Source organism: Furipterus horrens, unplaced genomic scaffold (assembly GCF_987537825.1).
Source record: "Furipterus horrens unplaced genomic scaffold, mFurHor1.1.pri manual_scaffold_1, whole genome shotgun sequence".
NCBI lineage: Eukaryota > Metazoa > Chordata > Mammalia > Chiroptera > Furipteridae > Furipterus > Furipterus horrens.
The window spans coordinates 66,630,169-66,646,800 of NW_028327171.1; the positions used below are offsets into that span (position 1 = coordinate 66,630,169).

The 16,632-nt window shown below is 33.0% G+C and overlaps 1 protein-coding gene across 1 annotated transcript in view; it reads left to right on the forward strand.

Annotated features, from left to right (window-relative positions):
• The window catches only part of ROBO2 (roundabout guidance receptor 2), a 604,209-nt gene that overhangs the window by 509,635 nt on the left and 77,942 nt on the right, over window positions 1-16,632 (forward strand). The window contains exons 15-17 of the mRNA XM_090275911.1: window positions 6,451-6,682; window positions 9,368-9,492; window positions 11,691-11,862. Coding sequence (XP_090132037.1) covers window positions 6,451-6,682; window positions 9,368-9,492; window positions 11,691-11,862 — 529 coding nt within the window. The remainder of the gene's footprint in view (window positions 1-6,450; window positions 6,683-9,367; window positions 9,493-11,690; window positions 11,863-16,632) is intronic.

Consider the following 16,632-nt stretch of genomic DNA (forward strand, 5'->3'; position numbering starts at 1 on the left):
CCTTAGAAGAGATCTTAATATATTGGATACAAACTCTTTATCAGACATATGATTTATAACTATTTCGTCCTGATATGTGATCTGTTTCTTACTTTCTTAATGGTGTTATTTGAAGCACAAAGGATTTTATTTTTATTGAATATTTCTTGTGAATTTAAACCAAATATCTTCATTTTCTTTTAGTTGAATCTCATCTAGCAGCACCAAAGATGTACATGTATAATTTTAATAATTTGACATATAATTTAAAATGTAATGAATTTTAAGAAATAAAGTGACATTTTAATATGTGCTAAAGTGTTCAATTGCATGCATTAATAAATGTCAACCTGTCCACTTTTATTTCAAAATACAAAATGTTTTGACCACATAGTAGCCACTTCAGGGGAAACTACAAATAGCATAAAAATAACCATATTAGTCATATTAGAAAATACTACCTTTTGTGCATGTGCCTGAGTCTGTGCGTGAGTCTGTGTTTTGAGTAGAGCAAAATAATCTTCTCGGAGCCTAATGCAGTTAGTGCCAGCTTCCCTTTTATTCTCCAGATCTCTACAAATCCATAAAGAAGTATATCACGATGATAGAAAAATTTGTATTCTTTAAGCCTTCTGTTTACAGGATATATCTTATATTGTACAAGTAAGGGACATACTAGTTAGGGATATTTATACATTTTTTTACTTTAATTATAATCTTAATTAGAAAGTATTTATGATTATGTCTCTATTATTATTGTTATTTTTGGTTTGTTTCTGTTTTAGAAGAATGACAAGTAGAAAAACAACAACAAAACTGTGTTACCCTTCCTCCAAGTGTTTTAGGAAAATAACTATTTCATACATTCCCATTACATTCCTCAACAAAGGAATTTGAGGAAAAAACTTGTTGTTTTTCATAGGTTCTTAATTCATGTTTGAAGTATAAAACACGATGAATAGAGTTATTCTAGTGCCCTCTCAATAATAAATCCATTGAACAAATTCAGTTTAACAAACCTTTTTTTTTAATCTTCACTTGAGAACAGTTTTTTACCTTGCTTATTTTTAGAGAGAGAGGAAATGAGAGACAGAAAGAGAGAAACATGGATGTGAGAGAAACATTGATTGCTTCCATGCCCCAACCAGGGATTAAACTAGCAACCTGATTATGGGTCCTGACCTGGACTCAAACACACAACCTTTTGGTCTACAGGACGATGCTCCAACCGGGTCACACTGGCCAGGGCTCATCAAGCCTTTTTTGAGAACCAGTTTTGTGCTAGATGTGGGGTAGGGGGCAGTATTTAAAGAGACACAAATCTACTTGTGAGAATCATGTAAATTTTGAATGACAGTATACGGGGATAAGTGCCATAACCATTATGTATACACCCTATACACAGAGGTTTCAATCAAAGAGGAAGTGATTAACTCTACCCTCAAACACCAGAAAGGGTATTAACTCTCACCTACTTCTCTATGAGGAAATATGGAGGCATTATTTATTAGAACAGGAGTACCTTAGAATTACCTTAATTCAAATCTGCTTTTAATGTATTCACTGTAAAGGTGAAATGCAGACAAATATTTAGTCAAATGGAAGGCCTTTTAATGGTGGAATTTCAACGTATCATCCTAGATAAGGCATTTTGTTACTTTTTAAACAAGACCATCTGATCAGTCACATTTTTGGCCCCTGTGAGTACAAAATTGAGTAATACTTTAATAAAAATAAAACTAAGTTTATAATATTTTAAGAGTAATTATTATTAGGAATACATTTTTCTAATTTTATTTTTTATGTAATTTCACGAAGACTTATCTATTTTCAGCATATAATGGTTTCTATTCTCATGTTCCCATGAAGGGAACATAATGAGCTCATAATTTTTTCAGTGGCACAGTAGGGGTATTATCTACTATGCCTCTTCTATTTTTCTGTATCTTTGACTAAATAGAAAACTAACAAGGCCAAGGAAATAGTTGCATTTTTAATAGCAGATTTTCCCTCATTCTCAATTGAAAAAGTCTTCTCTGCTCTGTTGGGAGTTTTGAATGGGCTTTTTAAAGCTGTGTCTAAATGTGGGAATTATTTGGATAATAATCAGTCATTATGTTCATGAAGTCAATCACTTTAAAAGTCATCGAGTTAAAAAGAATAAATCAAATTAAATCAAAATTGCGGCTCAGTAGTCTGGGAATTCTTTCAGGAGAGGGACCTTGTCATATTCATCTTTATGTCCCAAGAAGCTTGTCATTTCTAGTTTTTGTATCAGGGTCCCTCCCTTATGAGCTTAACTTCTAGAATCTGGAATCTATGTTTGTAATTGCTGTTTTTTTCAGGGCAAAGCATCATTTATGGGATATCCTTTCAATAACTGTCTGTGGAATGATTAACTTCGTTTTCTTCATACATTTTTTTTTTTTTATTTTAGGAAGGAAAGTGTTCAGTTATATCACAGACTATTGTTCCCATGAGATAAGCATGTAGTTGAGAGGTAAATGTAGTGAAATTAAGCCAGACTGAGGAGGGTAAGTTTGGTTATCAAAGGAATTATGACCAACTATTTTATTTCGATGTCATATTTTCAACTTTCTACATGTGCACGCTCTTTAAATTATCACATTGTTTGAATTAACAAATGTGTTAGGTTTGAGGGAAGAAATATATTCTCTAGCCCATGTGCTCATATTTGGGGCCAAGTGAGGTGATTTACCAATATTTGGCAGGATGTAATTATCAAACATATACGTCGTTTGTACTAAAAAGCCATCCACATGCCCCCCAAGGCTTATCTTGAAGCAACATTAGTTAGCAAATGCTACATTCTAAAAATGACTGTTTTTATAATGAGAATAGGCACAAATTATAAGGAAATGACTTTTACAAAGAAAATAACAATAAATATCATATCTAAATGTTTCTTCTGTTGTGTGTGTGTTTTGTTTTGTTTCAAAGGCAGAAAGAATCACAGACCCTTTGCCCCTTAAGTATAACATCTGGAGTTGAAAGAATGCCCTGCTGAACTAGTTTCAGAATTCAGCTAAATCCAGATCAGTCACTAAGCAGACTAAGCCCACCTAAAAAATTTTATTTTAAATTTTCAGTTTAGATGGATTTTTTTAATTGAAAAGGTAAATATTAAGCCTTTTACTTAAATATTTTAATGAAAGTGATGATTTGAAGGCCGCATGTGGACCCCTGTGTTTATTATGTCCTTTATTTAATGATGCTTTATCATTGTGCATCGCTAAAATTTGCCAAGTGCTTGAACTTCTATTAATCATTTAATTGTCTGTGCTCTTGTACTAACATGGTATCACTTGAGCAAATTAAGTAACCTGGGACTTAGAAAGTTTAAGAGGCTAAGCTGGAACTCAATTGAGACTGAACCTCTCTTTATCTTTTCACTCTTTCCTTAAGAAAACTTTTTTTTCATGCATGTTACAGAAAATAATAATTTTTGGAATTCTATAAAGCTGTGAAACTGCATCCAGACTCACAATCAGAATGTTAATAAAACTAGTAACAAGCATATGGGTTAACTTGAAAATGACCACCTGTCAAAATGTGCTTCAGAAGTCAATGGTGGGAAATGCATATCCAATAAAAAACCCCACCTATTTTTTTAAAGGTAATGTTCAGCATTTTATTTTTGCTTCCACCTGTAACAACAGATTTTTCTCTGAAAAAAAAATGCATTGCAACTGTACAAAATCCAGTTAAACTCCTTCGTTATTAAGTAGATCATTAGGCAGTACTGGTTGGAGGCAGTGTACACTGAAATGAGCAAGGCAATATTGTGTAGTAAACATTAGCTTCATAAAGTCCCTAAAACACTTAATTAATGAAAACCAAACATGGATAAAACCAATTTACCCTGATTTACAGACTCCCTTCATCTGGAAACAGCTGCTTAATGTTCTTCTTAAAAACACAGCTTGCTTCTTTCAGTATTAACAAGCTATTATTGTGAGTTATGTCTTTCTTTCAGTATATAAATTCACTTAAAGTGAATGCAGAGAAGTTTATAAAATGCAAGTTTAATGTTGTTTTAACATATGTTGTAATGATTTTTTTGAACACTGACAGTTTTGATGAAGGGTATCCCTCTTTGGATCCCATAAATTTAACTTTTTTCTTTGTAGTTGCCTTGTTTTATAATGTCAGAACAACTTCTGCTTTTCAAAAAATATGTTCTTTGGTACAGACTTGTGGCACAGATGAGGATCCAAGATCATGAGGTTGACATCAGAGCTGGACTTATTTTTTCATGACATAACCTCATACAAGAGTAGCACTAATTTCAGAAACTCTTTGAGAGTTAGAAAGCTGTCAGGTGGGTAAAGGAATTCTTGTTGAAACTCAACTGTGAAACGGGAATTAGCTATACATAGAAACACACATACTCATGCTCACCAGTTTCATGGCGTTTTCTAACTTGGACATCGTGAATACAGAAAAATACCTCCCTTTGTTCCACTGTATTTTGACCGAGATTGTTTTTGTTTGTTTGTTTGTTTGTTTTTACTACGAGGGTACATTTATTAAAGCTGGGGACAGTAAAACAAGGAAGGGCTTTGCACAGAAAAAGCAACAGGAGAACCTGTGCTGGGCTGTCTTGGATCGCTGGGAAGTTAGAGAAAAAGGGGGCTTTGGGGACAGGTTCAGGGGATTAGCCTGGGACAAACTGCCAGCTGCCATTGAAGAAGCATGCCAGAGGGGAAAGAAGTGAGGGAAGAAGAAGGGAAAGGAAACAGCATGGGAGAGCACACATGCAGGGTCCTTTGTCTGGAGGATTTATCTCTGTTGCAAGCTGGAATCTTAGGGGAGATCTCAGGAGAGGGTTTCAGCAGAATATTCATCAGCTCTCCAAGTGTGCCCTTTCAGGGTCATGGTCTCCTCTGATTGGTCAGTGACAGGACAGGTCTTTAGTCATTGTAGTTGGTTCTGGCCTCACCCACCTGGTTTTGCTCCTTTTTAATTTTCTGCCTTTAATTAAAAAAAAAAAAAAATCAATGCTGCAACTCAAGAAGTTAGAAGCTAATATATGAAAGAATAACTTTTGTTTATAGTGTGTTAAGAATTGGGTAAAGACATTTTAACAAGCTCAAATAAGCATTTTTATCATTACCTGTTCTATTTTCTCTCTCTTCACTCTACCTAAAATGAAGTTCTTCCACCTCTTCTTCATTAAATTTTACACTTTATTTGACTGTGAATTCATGTCAAGTTAAAGGCTTTTTAGAACATGACTATTAAACTATAATATATGGAATATTAATTGGAGAAGGTACTAGAAACATGGCAAATTATTTAAAAATAGCTAAAAATCCCTTTTTCTCTGTAAATTAGAAAAAAATGGTAAAATTGCAGTAAATATTATTTCATAAATGTATAAAGAGAACGTGTTTCATTTTTAGCTTATGTTTTTATGTATTCAGTTTTATGTATCTATGAGCAAACACAAAACTTTCAAATTTCTATTTGATATGCGTTTTCAGATTCAAAATCTCAGATTTTCATTTTAAAACAGCTGTTTATCTTCTGTACACTAAATGAATAAAATGACCAGAAAGTTGTCAAATTATGTCAGGAGTGGGGCTACTGGTAAATTAACTAAAGACTTTAATATCTGTCAGTGGGTACAAACTTTTTTATGCATTTAAAACAGATGCTTTAGCTCCACAACTTTGTCCACTGGATGAACCCTACTGTCCTTGGAGATCTCAGCACTGTCTTCAGGGAAACGATCTTCCCTCTCTGATCCAGTCAATTTCTTCTTCACTCGAGGCTTTCTTAGCTCCTTGTACATGTCAGTCATCACATTTATTTGTGTTTATTTGTTGTGACTGTAACTTGAACATGGTTTGGGTGATCATTAGACAATGCCCATCCTCCACGTGGCTTCTAAGGACCATGAGGGCAGGCACTGACTCCTTCTAGTCTCCATTTTTATCCCCAGATTTTAGTGAAATACCTGGTGCTTATTAGTAGAAACTCAAAAACAATTTTGAGTTGAGTAAAAGTATTAGTGAATGGACAAGGGGTCATAAAGGAAATCCCTGACTAGTAACACTTTATATATATACAACCACAAAGATAAGAATCGTTGAATATAGGAAAAGGACAAACAGATAAGAAATAAAGCTAGAAAAATTGGCAGGTCTAGGTCTTGACAGGCTTTTGTGCTAATTCAAAGAATTTGAATTAAGTAGGTATCTTAGGGACCATGGAGTATTTTAAACAGGAGAGGGAGTTGTCTCTTCATTTGCAGATAACTTAGAAGCAATGCAAACTCAGAATTGGGAGAGGATGTAAGAAGCAGGAATGTGAAGTAGAAAGCCGTGGCAGCACTCAGATGATAATTGATGAGGACTGAAACAGGCACAAGAGAAATGAAGATGGGTCCATTATGCCGTCTGAAATACTTCCCTTTGGTTTCAAAATCATTTTGCTGTTTTTCAGGTTGATCGCCAGCCCCAGTTTATTCAAGGCTACCGAGTGATGTATCGTCAGACCTCAGGCCTGCAGGCTACTTCAACATGGCAGAATTTAGATGCTAAAGTCCCAAATGAACGAAATGCCATCTTAGTCAATCTGAAAAAGGGAGTGACTTACGAAATTAAAGTTCGACCTTATTTTAATGAGTTCCAAGGAATGGATAGTGAATCTAAAACAGTTCGAACTACTGAAGAAGGTCAGTATTCAGATCTCTAACCTTAACCAAACTTAAACCCTAATGAAGCCAATTTCCGTTGAAGTTCTAGTTAATCATCTTCCTTAGAAAAGTAGCAAGAAAGCCTCTAATAGTGAATCCAGCAAGCGTTATTTTCTCTTTTTATTCCGAGGATTCCATAAAATCTGACAACTCAAATAAAAAGGACATTCAAATAATTTGAATTTTTCTTAATAAACATTTGCCCAAAATGTTTGTTAGTACATTGGAATTTGATTCTTATGTTTTCCCATATATCTTTGTATGTGGATTAGGCTTAATTGACTTCAATAGAAGACAGGCTACTGGAAGTTCAGGCTACTGGAAGTGCACTCCCTCTGGCTTTTTTTTTTTTTTTTTTTTTTTTTTTGGTGTAGTAAAGCATGACATGTCTTTTATTTAAGTCTCCTTCCCTGTGGCCTCTGTCTGTCTGACTCATCATTTCTAATTCAGAAAGGCACTTGCATGTCTACAGTAGCTTTCTTCTTAGTGTTTTTTCTTCCCCCTCTCCTCTTTGGAACTTTTCTTGCTTGTACTTTAAAGTCAGCCTGTGATGGTCATGAAATAAATGTAGGTCTCAAACAGTCCATTTACTAGGGTCTCCTTCACGTAATTAGAGGCTTATAATAAATTCTATAATAAAAGTTAAAAAAATGCCAAGAATAATAAATTTCTCCTTTTTCTGCTTTTCTACCAATTTTACTTATATAACTCCCATTTAAAAAGCCTTTTTACTAAACATATTTTATATAATTATTATACTAGCCTTAAGAAAATTTATATAGGTTGCTCATGCTAACATGTAGATGCTCATGTTTGACCAAAGAGTTTTAAATTACACACATCTCAAAATAAACAACATTGTGAGAATATTGTCCTGACACTGGTTTACAGTGTAATAAACTGACATAGGCATGTTTTTAGCGGTATCACTAATTACTTTTAGTATATGTAAAGAAAAAATGACTAAAAATTATTAATAGTGTCATCACCATTACATTTTACTTTATGTTGAAAATATGTAGTGCTAATGCGTGGGGTAATTCAATACAGAATGCTACGTTTGAAGTGCATTTCCATAAATCCATTTTACTGCAGTTAGAGATTTCCACTGGATTAGACATTTGTCACCATTTGCAGTATGTTCATCTCTGATTTCTGTGCCTTTCTGAAGGTAACAAATGGAACTTAGCTGGCCTGCCGGGGAACGATGAGTGGTGATGTGTGTTCTTTCACATCTATAGAAAGGAGCTGAGCACAGGAATAATTGACCTGTCAGGAAGCAGGCATGGTGTCTCTTCAAGCCAACAGCAAGGCCAATGAGAAACTAGTTCTCAGAAGTTATTTTTCAATGCAGTCTACTTAATAACTACCAAACTGGTAGACAAATGGTTAGATTTATGTCATCATGCCATATTTTGGAACCATATTATAATATAGAGGAATAAGGCAGAGTGGTATTGTGGTTGGTATGTGTGTGCCTGTATCTGAATGCAAATATGACCGTACCTCAGTGAAATATGTCATGACAGATTTACCAAACATGGGGGGCACTATTGATAGGGTTTATAAATGTCTTTTGCAGTTAATTTGCATATATTTTCAAAGGGCTAAACTTTGTAGAGTTGCAAAAGCATTGACCCTGTTATATACTAAATAATCCTTTGAATTTTGTTTTAACTCTTAGTACTTTGATATTGATTTCTTCCTTTGGTTTAAACACAGAGATTCACTGAGAATTGATGTTTTCCCTCAAAATTAGTATTTATTAGCCCTCAGATACATTGTATGAGAGAAGCTGCAGTCTCAAGTCAGAAAATTGTCCTTACCTTTTCTCAGTATGATTACAGGAGAAGCATAAAGGAAGAGAATGTAATAAATTAAAATGTGTCCATGTCACATTTGACCCAACATGCACTGTTTTTATTTATATTTTCAGAATTTCTTAGCCCTCAATATAAAATAAGTCTAAAATATTAAATCACGAGTCAGTTTATAGCAGTCAAGTATTTTTTTCAATGTGAAAACACAAGTATTTTTTCTCTGTTGCTAAAATTTATAACTGTGTTTCTCTTTTTATTTATTAAACTCAAACTAAAATGAAATAAAAAGATTGTCAATAATGCCACCACTCAGAAGTAATGACTGATAAAATTTGGGAATACATCATCTCAGAATATTTTTTATAGCAGTGTTTTGTTTTGTTTTTCCTAGAAAGACAGACTATTAGAATCAAAAGAATCAAAGTTCTAGAATCAGACGTACTTGTCTAAATTCTCCATTATTTGTTTGACTTAGCCTCTTGCAGTAGACTTTAATTTTCTTATCTTTAAAACTGAGATAAGAATTACTCTTACTTCCTGAAGTTACTGTGAGCATTAAATCTGACACCTAGCTGTGGCTGGATATATAGTAAATACTCATTAGGTTAACTGGTAACTTTATTATTCAGTACATATTACCACAGCTATTATATTTACTTTAAATTAATCCATTATATTTAAAAAATGTTTGATAAAAACTGTTTCTGTTAAATGCTACATGCACATGTAGAACTACTGAAAACCAGAGCCTCATGCGTCTCGTCTCCATATTTGTATTCTGCAAGCAGCATTGATGCTCACCAAGACTTACAGTTTGTGTTTATTCTAATTACTTCCTCTGCAGCCCCAAGTGCCCCTCCACAATCTGTCACAGTGCTGACAGTTGGAAGCCACAATAGCACAAGCATTAGTGTTTCCTGGGATCCTCCCCCTCCGGATCATCAGAATGGAATTATCCAAGAGTACAAGGTAGGGCCTGCATGAAGAAGAAAGGCTCATGCAGAAATGTTTTCAAAGAAGTCTCAGGTTCATGTGGAGGAGCACATCTCTAATGTTCCTCTTCTTAAATTTGGGTGTAAAATTAATTTTTACATCTTTGTGTGACAGGTCAAGAAACAAAAGAATAGGGAATTAGAACCTAAGTCTAAGGTCAGATAACACAAACTCACTTGCACAAGTAAACCGTAATAGTTTTTTTTGTTTTTTTTTTTTATTAGATCTCTGTGTAATATGCCCTATAGCAGCATTTTTAAATTGTGTTCTCAAAAAATACATGCTTCAGGGTTTTAGAGAATTGGGCTGTGATGGAAGGGTAGGCAGCATGAATTAATGCTCTAAGCTTTTTTTGTCAATTTACTGAAGTTTTGTAAAAATATTTCACTCAAAAAAGGAAGCCATTACAAAAACAAATTTTGATTAAAAAAACTGTCTTGCAAAAAAATTGGTTGGTTATCTCATTTTCAACTGAACTGGTTGCTATTTAGAAACAGTATATATCCATTGTTTCTTCATCATCATTTGATGTTTAAGAGACATAAGATGCATATATTTGAAAATGAGATTCTGATTAGGTGATGTTATTAGGTCAAATGTGAGAGTAAAACACCTCCTCATTAAACCTTGCAAAAAAATGCAAAGCTACGATTTTTTATTATTAATAAATCTATACATAATTTTGACAAAAATATACTAGGTAGATCCATTAGTCTAGAAAACTAGACACCCCACCTTACTCCAGAAATTAATAGCTGGTAGGTGAAATTAAACTGAATTATTTCCCTCAAAATATTGCAGATTGAATTAAGTTATATCTAAGGAAAAAATGATAAATTTAAAATAGAATTTTCTTAAATTAATGTTTAACTTACTAAGCAAATGGGGAAAATATGCATAAGCTTTTAAAATTACTCCCATAACATTATAAAGACACGTTCACAAGAATTATAAGAATATTGCTTTAAACCAAGATGATTATGTAGAGTCTAAAGTTCTACAAGTGTTAGGGTACGTTGTTTTAAGAGCAAGAATAATCTGGTATGGTGCATCTCTGTGTGTATACATATGTATATTTTAATAAGGTTAGGACTTTACTTCTGCATCATCTGGGACTAAACAGTCTAAATTTGCATTTACTTAAAAATTGGTTTATTTTTACAAGATGATAATTAATGTCAAAAATTATAAACTTTCTCACTCATATTAGATTGTCATACTTTGGTAATAAAATATATATTTAGTTAAGGACTCGCTATTCCTCCATTAGTAACACAGGTATCATAGAGTAAATCTAAGTAATATATGATTCACAGGAATTATTTTAAAGAAATAGTTTCAGAAACTTACGTATTTCAGAAAATAACCCTGGGTTTTCCTTATGTTTCTAAAGCATAAAATACTATTTAGTATGAATAAAAATATGCATACATAGTGCCACTCATTTTATAACACATTGTGCAGTAACAGATTTTTATATCCCAGAGAAAAGCACGCCTTAAAATTTCATTCTTAATTGACGTAAAAGTCCAGCTTTCCTCACATCAGTGTTTAAAGGCATGCCACCATTTCGTTCTCATGCATATGTATAGGTGTGTAGATATATTGATCAATATTAAGATTTATTACTGTCAATGTAAATATTCACTTTAATTTCATCTTGGTCAATACCTGTAACTTAAGTAAATTGATCTTTCTAACTACTTCTGTGTAAGTTAATATTTCCTTAAATGAAATATAAATTACTTAGATATGCACCTACATATTTTGAATATTACAACTTATAATCACCAAATTTTAATAGATTATATGTACAATAAATCGTGCTGAGTAAATTAAGCAGAAGAATTTATGTTTTAATCCATATGCAAATGCTGTTTTCAACTAGGGACCACTTTCTAGAGGCATGAAAGGAATTATTGTGTTATGAGCATTCAGTGTTGATTAGCAGATATAAAGGAACGTGGCATAGCTTTAGCTTTTCTTATTGTTCTTCCCTTAATACAACACACAAACTACAGAAATTAGGCTTTAGAAAATGTCAGTTACAAATACTTTTATAAGCCTAGGTAGTAGTCTGATCACTACTAAAAAAATTTAATCTATTATATTTATCTAATTACCAGAAAGGATAATTCTGTCTTCTTCTGTTATTTACTTTACATTTTTTGTAGATCTGGTGTCTGGGGAATGAAACACGATTTCATATCAACAAAAGTGTGGATGCTGCCATTCGGTCTGTAATAATTGGTGGATTATTCCCAGGTGTTCAATACCGGGTAGAGGTTGCAGCTAGTACCAGTGCAGGGGTTGGAGTAAAAAGTGAACCGCAACCGATAATAATTGGTGAGTACCAATCTGTGTAGTCTGTCCTTCAGCATCAGTCAGCTGGTACCAAAGTAGATCATTTTTGACTCTGCATCCTGACAGTGGATATGCAGTAATGAGTGAGAGGGTGCACAGATCATATAGGCAAATGGGGTAGCTTACTAGAGTTTCTTATAAAAATAACAGTTGCTCATGCTCTTAAGACTCCAATAAACTTATTAAAATTATAATTACTAAGAATTTAACTGCTGAAAGTTTCTTTGAAAGTTTTTTTTAATCAATAAGTTTAGTAGTAATTTTGATGCCATTGAAATATAATAGGAAATGAGGCAATTGCTGAAGAAAGTGAATTCTATTTTAAATCTACATGTTTTCTCTTAGCCAGAAAAATGTCGAAATTTAACCAGAAACTGGCCAAAAGAAACTTTGTAATCTGAATATAATATCCCAAAAATGAAATCCCTATTAAATCCATCACTATTACAGAACTCTCTTACTATAGATTATGTTTGCCTGTTTTTGAAATATATATAAGTGAAATAGTACAGAATATAATATTTTGCATCTGAGATTCACCCATATATATTATGTAATTCATATGTTTTATTTCTGAGAAGTATTAATTTGTTTGAATGATCATATTTTGTTTCTTTGCTTTTTTTCTTCAGAGAATGAATATTCTTATGTAAGCTATTTTGAGGACATATTTTTTATTTCTTTTGGATAAATATCTAGAAGTGGAATGTCTGGGTATTAGAATTGACATACTTTCACCCTATGAGACTTTAAATACTTTTTTTTAATTGTATAATTTTTTTCCTCTTGCTAGCATAGAATACTACTTCCAGTATTTCTGCATTGTCACCAACAGTCAATGTTGCCAGTCTGTAATTTTAGCCATTCACTTGTGAGTGTAAAAAGTGTAAAAAGTACTCCACTTTTCTTTGATGACTAATGATGCTGAGTGACTTTCCATGTATGTATTGGATATTCACGTATTTTCCTTTGTTAAATTCTAAGTCTTTGACTTTTTAAAATCATGCTGTTTGTCTCTTTTACTGATTAGAAGTAATTATACAACCATCCCTTTTTATTTCCGTACTTCTTAAGTCAATTTTTTATTTTCTATCTTCTTTTTTAAAATTGTTTTTCTTTTACAGTTGTCCCAAAATCTCTCCATTGCTCTCCCCCACCCTGACCATCCCCCCAACTCCCGCAGTCAGTCCCCACCCTGTTGTCCATGTCCATGGGTCACATATACATGTTCCTTCTGTATTATGTATTTGTATTGCAGCTAGTTTTTGCTTATCTGTGACTTCTCTATTCATTTTCTTTATAGTCTTTTGTTGAGCAACAGTCTTAAATTTTATTGAACTATAGTTTATCAAACTTTTTTTCATGTTTAGTGCTTTCTAAGCAACTGTCCTACATCTAGATAGTGAAGATATTTTCTTCTAGAAGCTTTATAATTTTAACTTTTATGCTTAGGTCTATAATTCATCTTTAAATAATTACATGTGGTTTGAGGGTTAAGGCTTATTGATTTCCAAATATATATATATATAATTATGTCAGCCTTTTTATTGACTTTCCTTTCCCCAGTTAACCATATATGTGTGGATCCATTCCGAGATTTCCTATGTTGTTCCATTTCTTTATATGCCTGTCCATCTGCCAAACCACTGTCTCAATTGCTGTAGTTTATAGGAAGTCGTGAGATCCAGTAATGTGAATATTCCATAATTTTCTTCTGCAAAATTGGTTTGGCTATTTCAGACCTGCTTTTTCATATACTTTCCAAATCAGCTTGTCAGTTAGAACAAAATTATGTTGGAATTGTTTATTGAAAACACAGTGAATCTATACAGCAAATTGGAGAGATTTAACATTTCATAGTAAACCTTTTTCTTCAGAAACACGATGCGCTTCTCCATTATTTACCTTTATTTCTTCTGAAAAATATTTTGTATTTTCAGTGTATGGTTTGTTAAACTTTCTGAATATTTGATTTTTTTACACTAAGTGGATTTATAAAATTTTTTCTTTCAACAGTCCTATATTATATATAAATTTAATGTTAGATATTGTTCTGGCATCTTATTACCTTATTAACTTTACTGACTTAATAGTTATAAAACACCTTTTTTGAGTATGTTTGGATAATTACCTGTTTTCTTTCTCCTTACTTGTGTTAATATGATAAATTCTAATGAATGGTTTCAAAGGTAAATAAACTTTGCATACTGACCATTTGGTCATTATATATTATGCTTTTTACAGATATTACTGGGCCTGATTTGCTAACATTTTATAAAGCATTTTGTATCTGGTCATGGGGGATATTAACTTATAGTTTTCTGTTTTATTTTGTTTCGGTTTTAGCTGTTGTAAATAACATTGCTGTGAACATATGGGTCCATATATTCTTTGTGATTAACGTTTTGGAATTCTTAGAGCATACTCCCAGAAGTGGAATTGCTGAGCCAAAAGGCAGTTCCATTTTAAATTTTTTGAAGAAACTACATACTGTGTTCTAGAGTGACTGCACCAGTCTCCATTCCCACCAACAATCCACTGGGGTTCCCTTTTCCCCACATCCTTGTCAGCACTTGTTATTTATCTATTAATGATGGCCATTCTGACCGGTGTGAGGTGATATCTCATTGTGGCTTTAATTTGCATCTCTCTGATGGCTAGTGAAGTTGAATATTTTTTCATATGACTATAGGCCATATGTATGCCTTCCTTGGAGAAGTATCTATTCAGGTCCTTTACCCATTTTCTAGCTGGATTGTCTGTCATCCTGGTGTTGAGTTGCATGAATTCTTTTTATATTTTGGAGATTCAACCATTATGAGATATATTGGTGAAGATTGCATTTTTGTATACCAATAATGAACTATAAGAAAGGTAAAATAAAAAATAAAAAAACAATTCCATTCACAATTGTTTCAAAAAGAATAAAATACCTAGGAATAAACTGAACCAGGGATGTAAAAGACCTGTACTCCGAAAATTATAAGACACTGAGGAAAGAAATTGAAGAAGATATGAGTAAGTGGAAGGACTTACCGTGTTTAGAGATGGAAAAAATTAACATCATTAAAATGTCCGTATCCCCCAAAGCAATCTATAAATTCAGTGTGACTCCTGTCAGTATATTAATGAGGTATTTTACAGAACTGGAATAAATATTTTAAAATTTATATGGAACCACTAAAGGCCCCACATAGCAACAGTGATCCTGAGAAAGAACAAAGTTGGACGAATCACACTACCTAATGTCAAACTATACTATACGCCACAGTAATGAAAACAGCATGGTTCTGGCATAAAAATAGACACATGGAACAATGGATCAGAGTGGAACAGAATACAGAGCCCAGAAATATACCCATACCATTGTAGTCAATATTTGACAGAGGAAGCAAGCACATTCAATGGGCTAAACATAGTTTATTCAATAAATGGTGTTGGAAAAATTGGACAAATATGTACAGAAAACTAAAACTAGATCACCTTCTTATGCCACACATAAGAATAAATTCAAAATGAATTAAATATGTAAATGTTAGATCTGAAACCATAAAAATTCTAGAAGAAAACATAGGCAATAAAATCTTGGACATTGCTCATAGCAATACTTTTTTCTGGTATATCTCCTCAGGCAAGGGAAATGAAAGAAAAAAGAAAAATAGAAGGAAGTTTTTTTCACAGCAAAAGAAACCATTCAACAAAACACAAGGACAACTCATGAAATTGGAACCTATTTGTTATCTTAAATTTTCCTCCTCATTCTGAAATTTCCCATTATATTTATTTATTATGACTCTATTAATTTAATGAACATATTTTAATAGCTGCTTCTAAGTCCTTGTTCCCTAATTTCAATATCTGTATCATCTGATGGTCTATTTCTACTGATTTCTTTTTCTGTTACCTTTAGGTCATCTTTATCTAGTGCTTTGTTGTTATTGTTTTGCTTGTTTTTTATACCAAGTAATTTTCTAATGTACAACGGGCATTGCAGAAGACATACTCTAAAATTTTGTGAACTTCTGAGGAGTGTTGATTTTGTTCTACTGGCAGTTACATTACTGGCCTATCACCTTGATCTTGTGCTGGCTTGGTTTTACATTTTATTAATATGGAGTTGTTTGTATTTTGACTTTATTCTTAAAGCAAAAGGTCAGTTTTATCTTTATTTCTAAGGCATGGCCCCCCCTATATTGATGAAATTAAAACTTCAAACACCATCTTCTCTGCAGCGGACAGAACCTGAAAAAGTCTGTTCAGCCTTTTCAGTCTTCCAGCTTTTGGTTTCTCCAGACCCTTGGAATCTTCTTTCTACACACACAGTTTAGAGTCCATCCTAGGATTGAGGGGAAATTTATATACATATATTGGAACATTGTTCTCCTGTGGCCTCCTTTTTCACATGGTTTATCCTTTAATTTCCAGTCACCCTGGAAGCTCTGAACTCTATAATCTGACACATCATATCAATAAGACTGAAGTTTTCATCTTGGGCTTTAGCTGCCTCGCCCTGCATGGATTGAAATATCCTAGAGAGAAAAGGGGCCTCATAAATCTAGATTTCCCCTACTGTGGTTACTTTTTTTGAAGAGGCAATATTGTCATTTCTCCCTGCTTTTATTTGCTTCTCAGCCTCTTTACATTTTTAAAAACGTTCTTCTGAGAATTTACATATTTTTAAAACACTTGACTTGTCCAGTGTTTGATACAAGTGAATATGCCATTCCTGTTGTTTGCAGTTTATATTCCAAT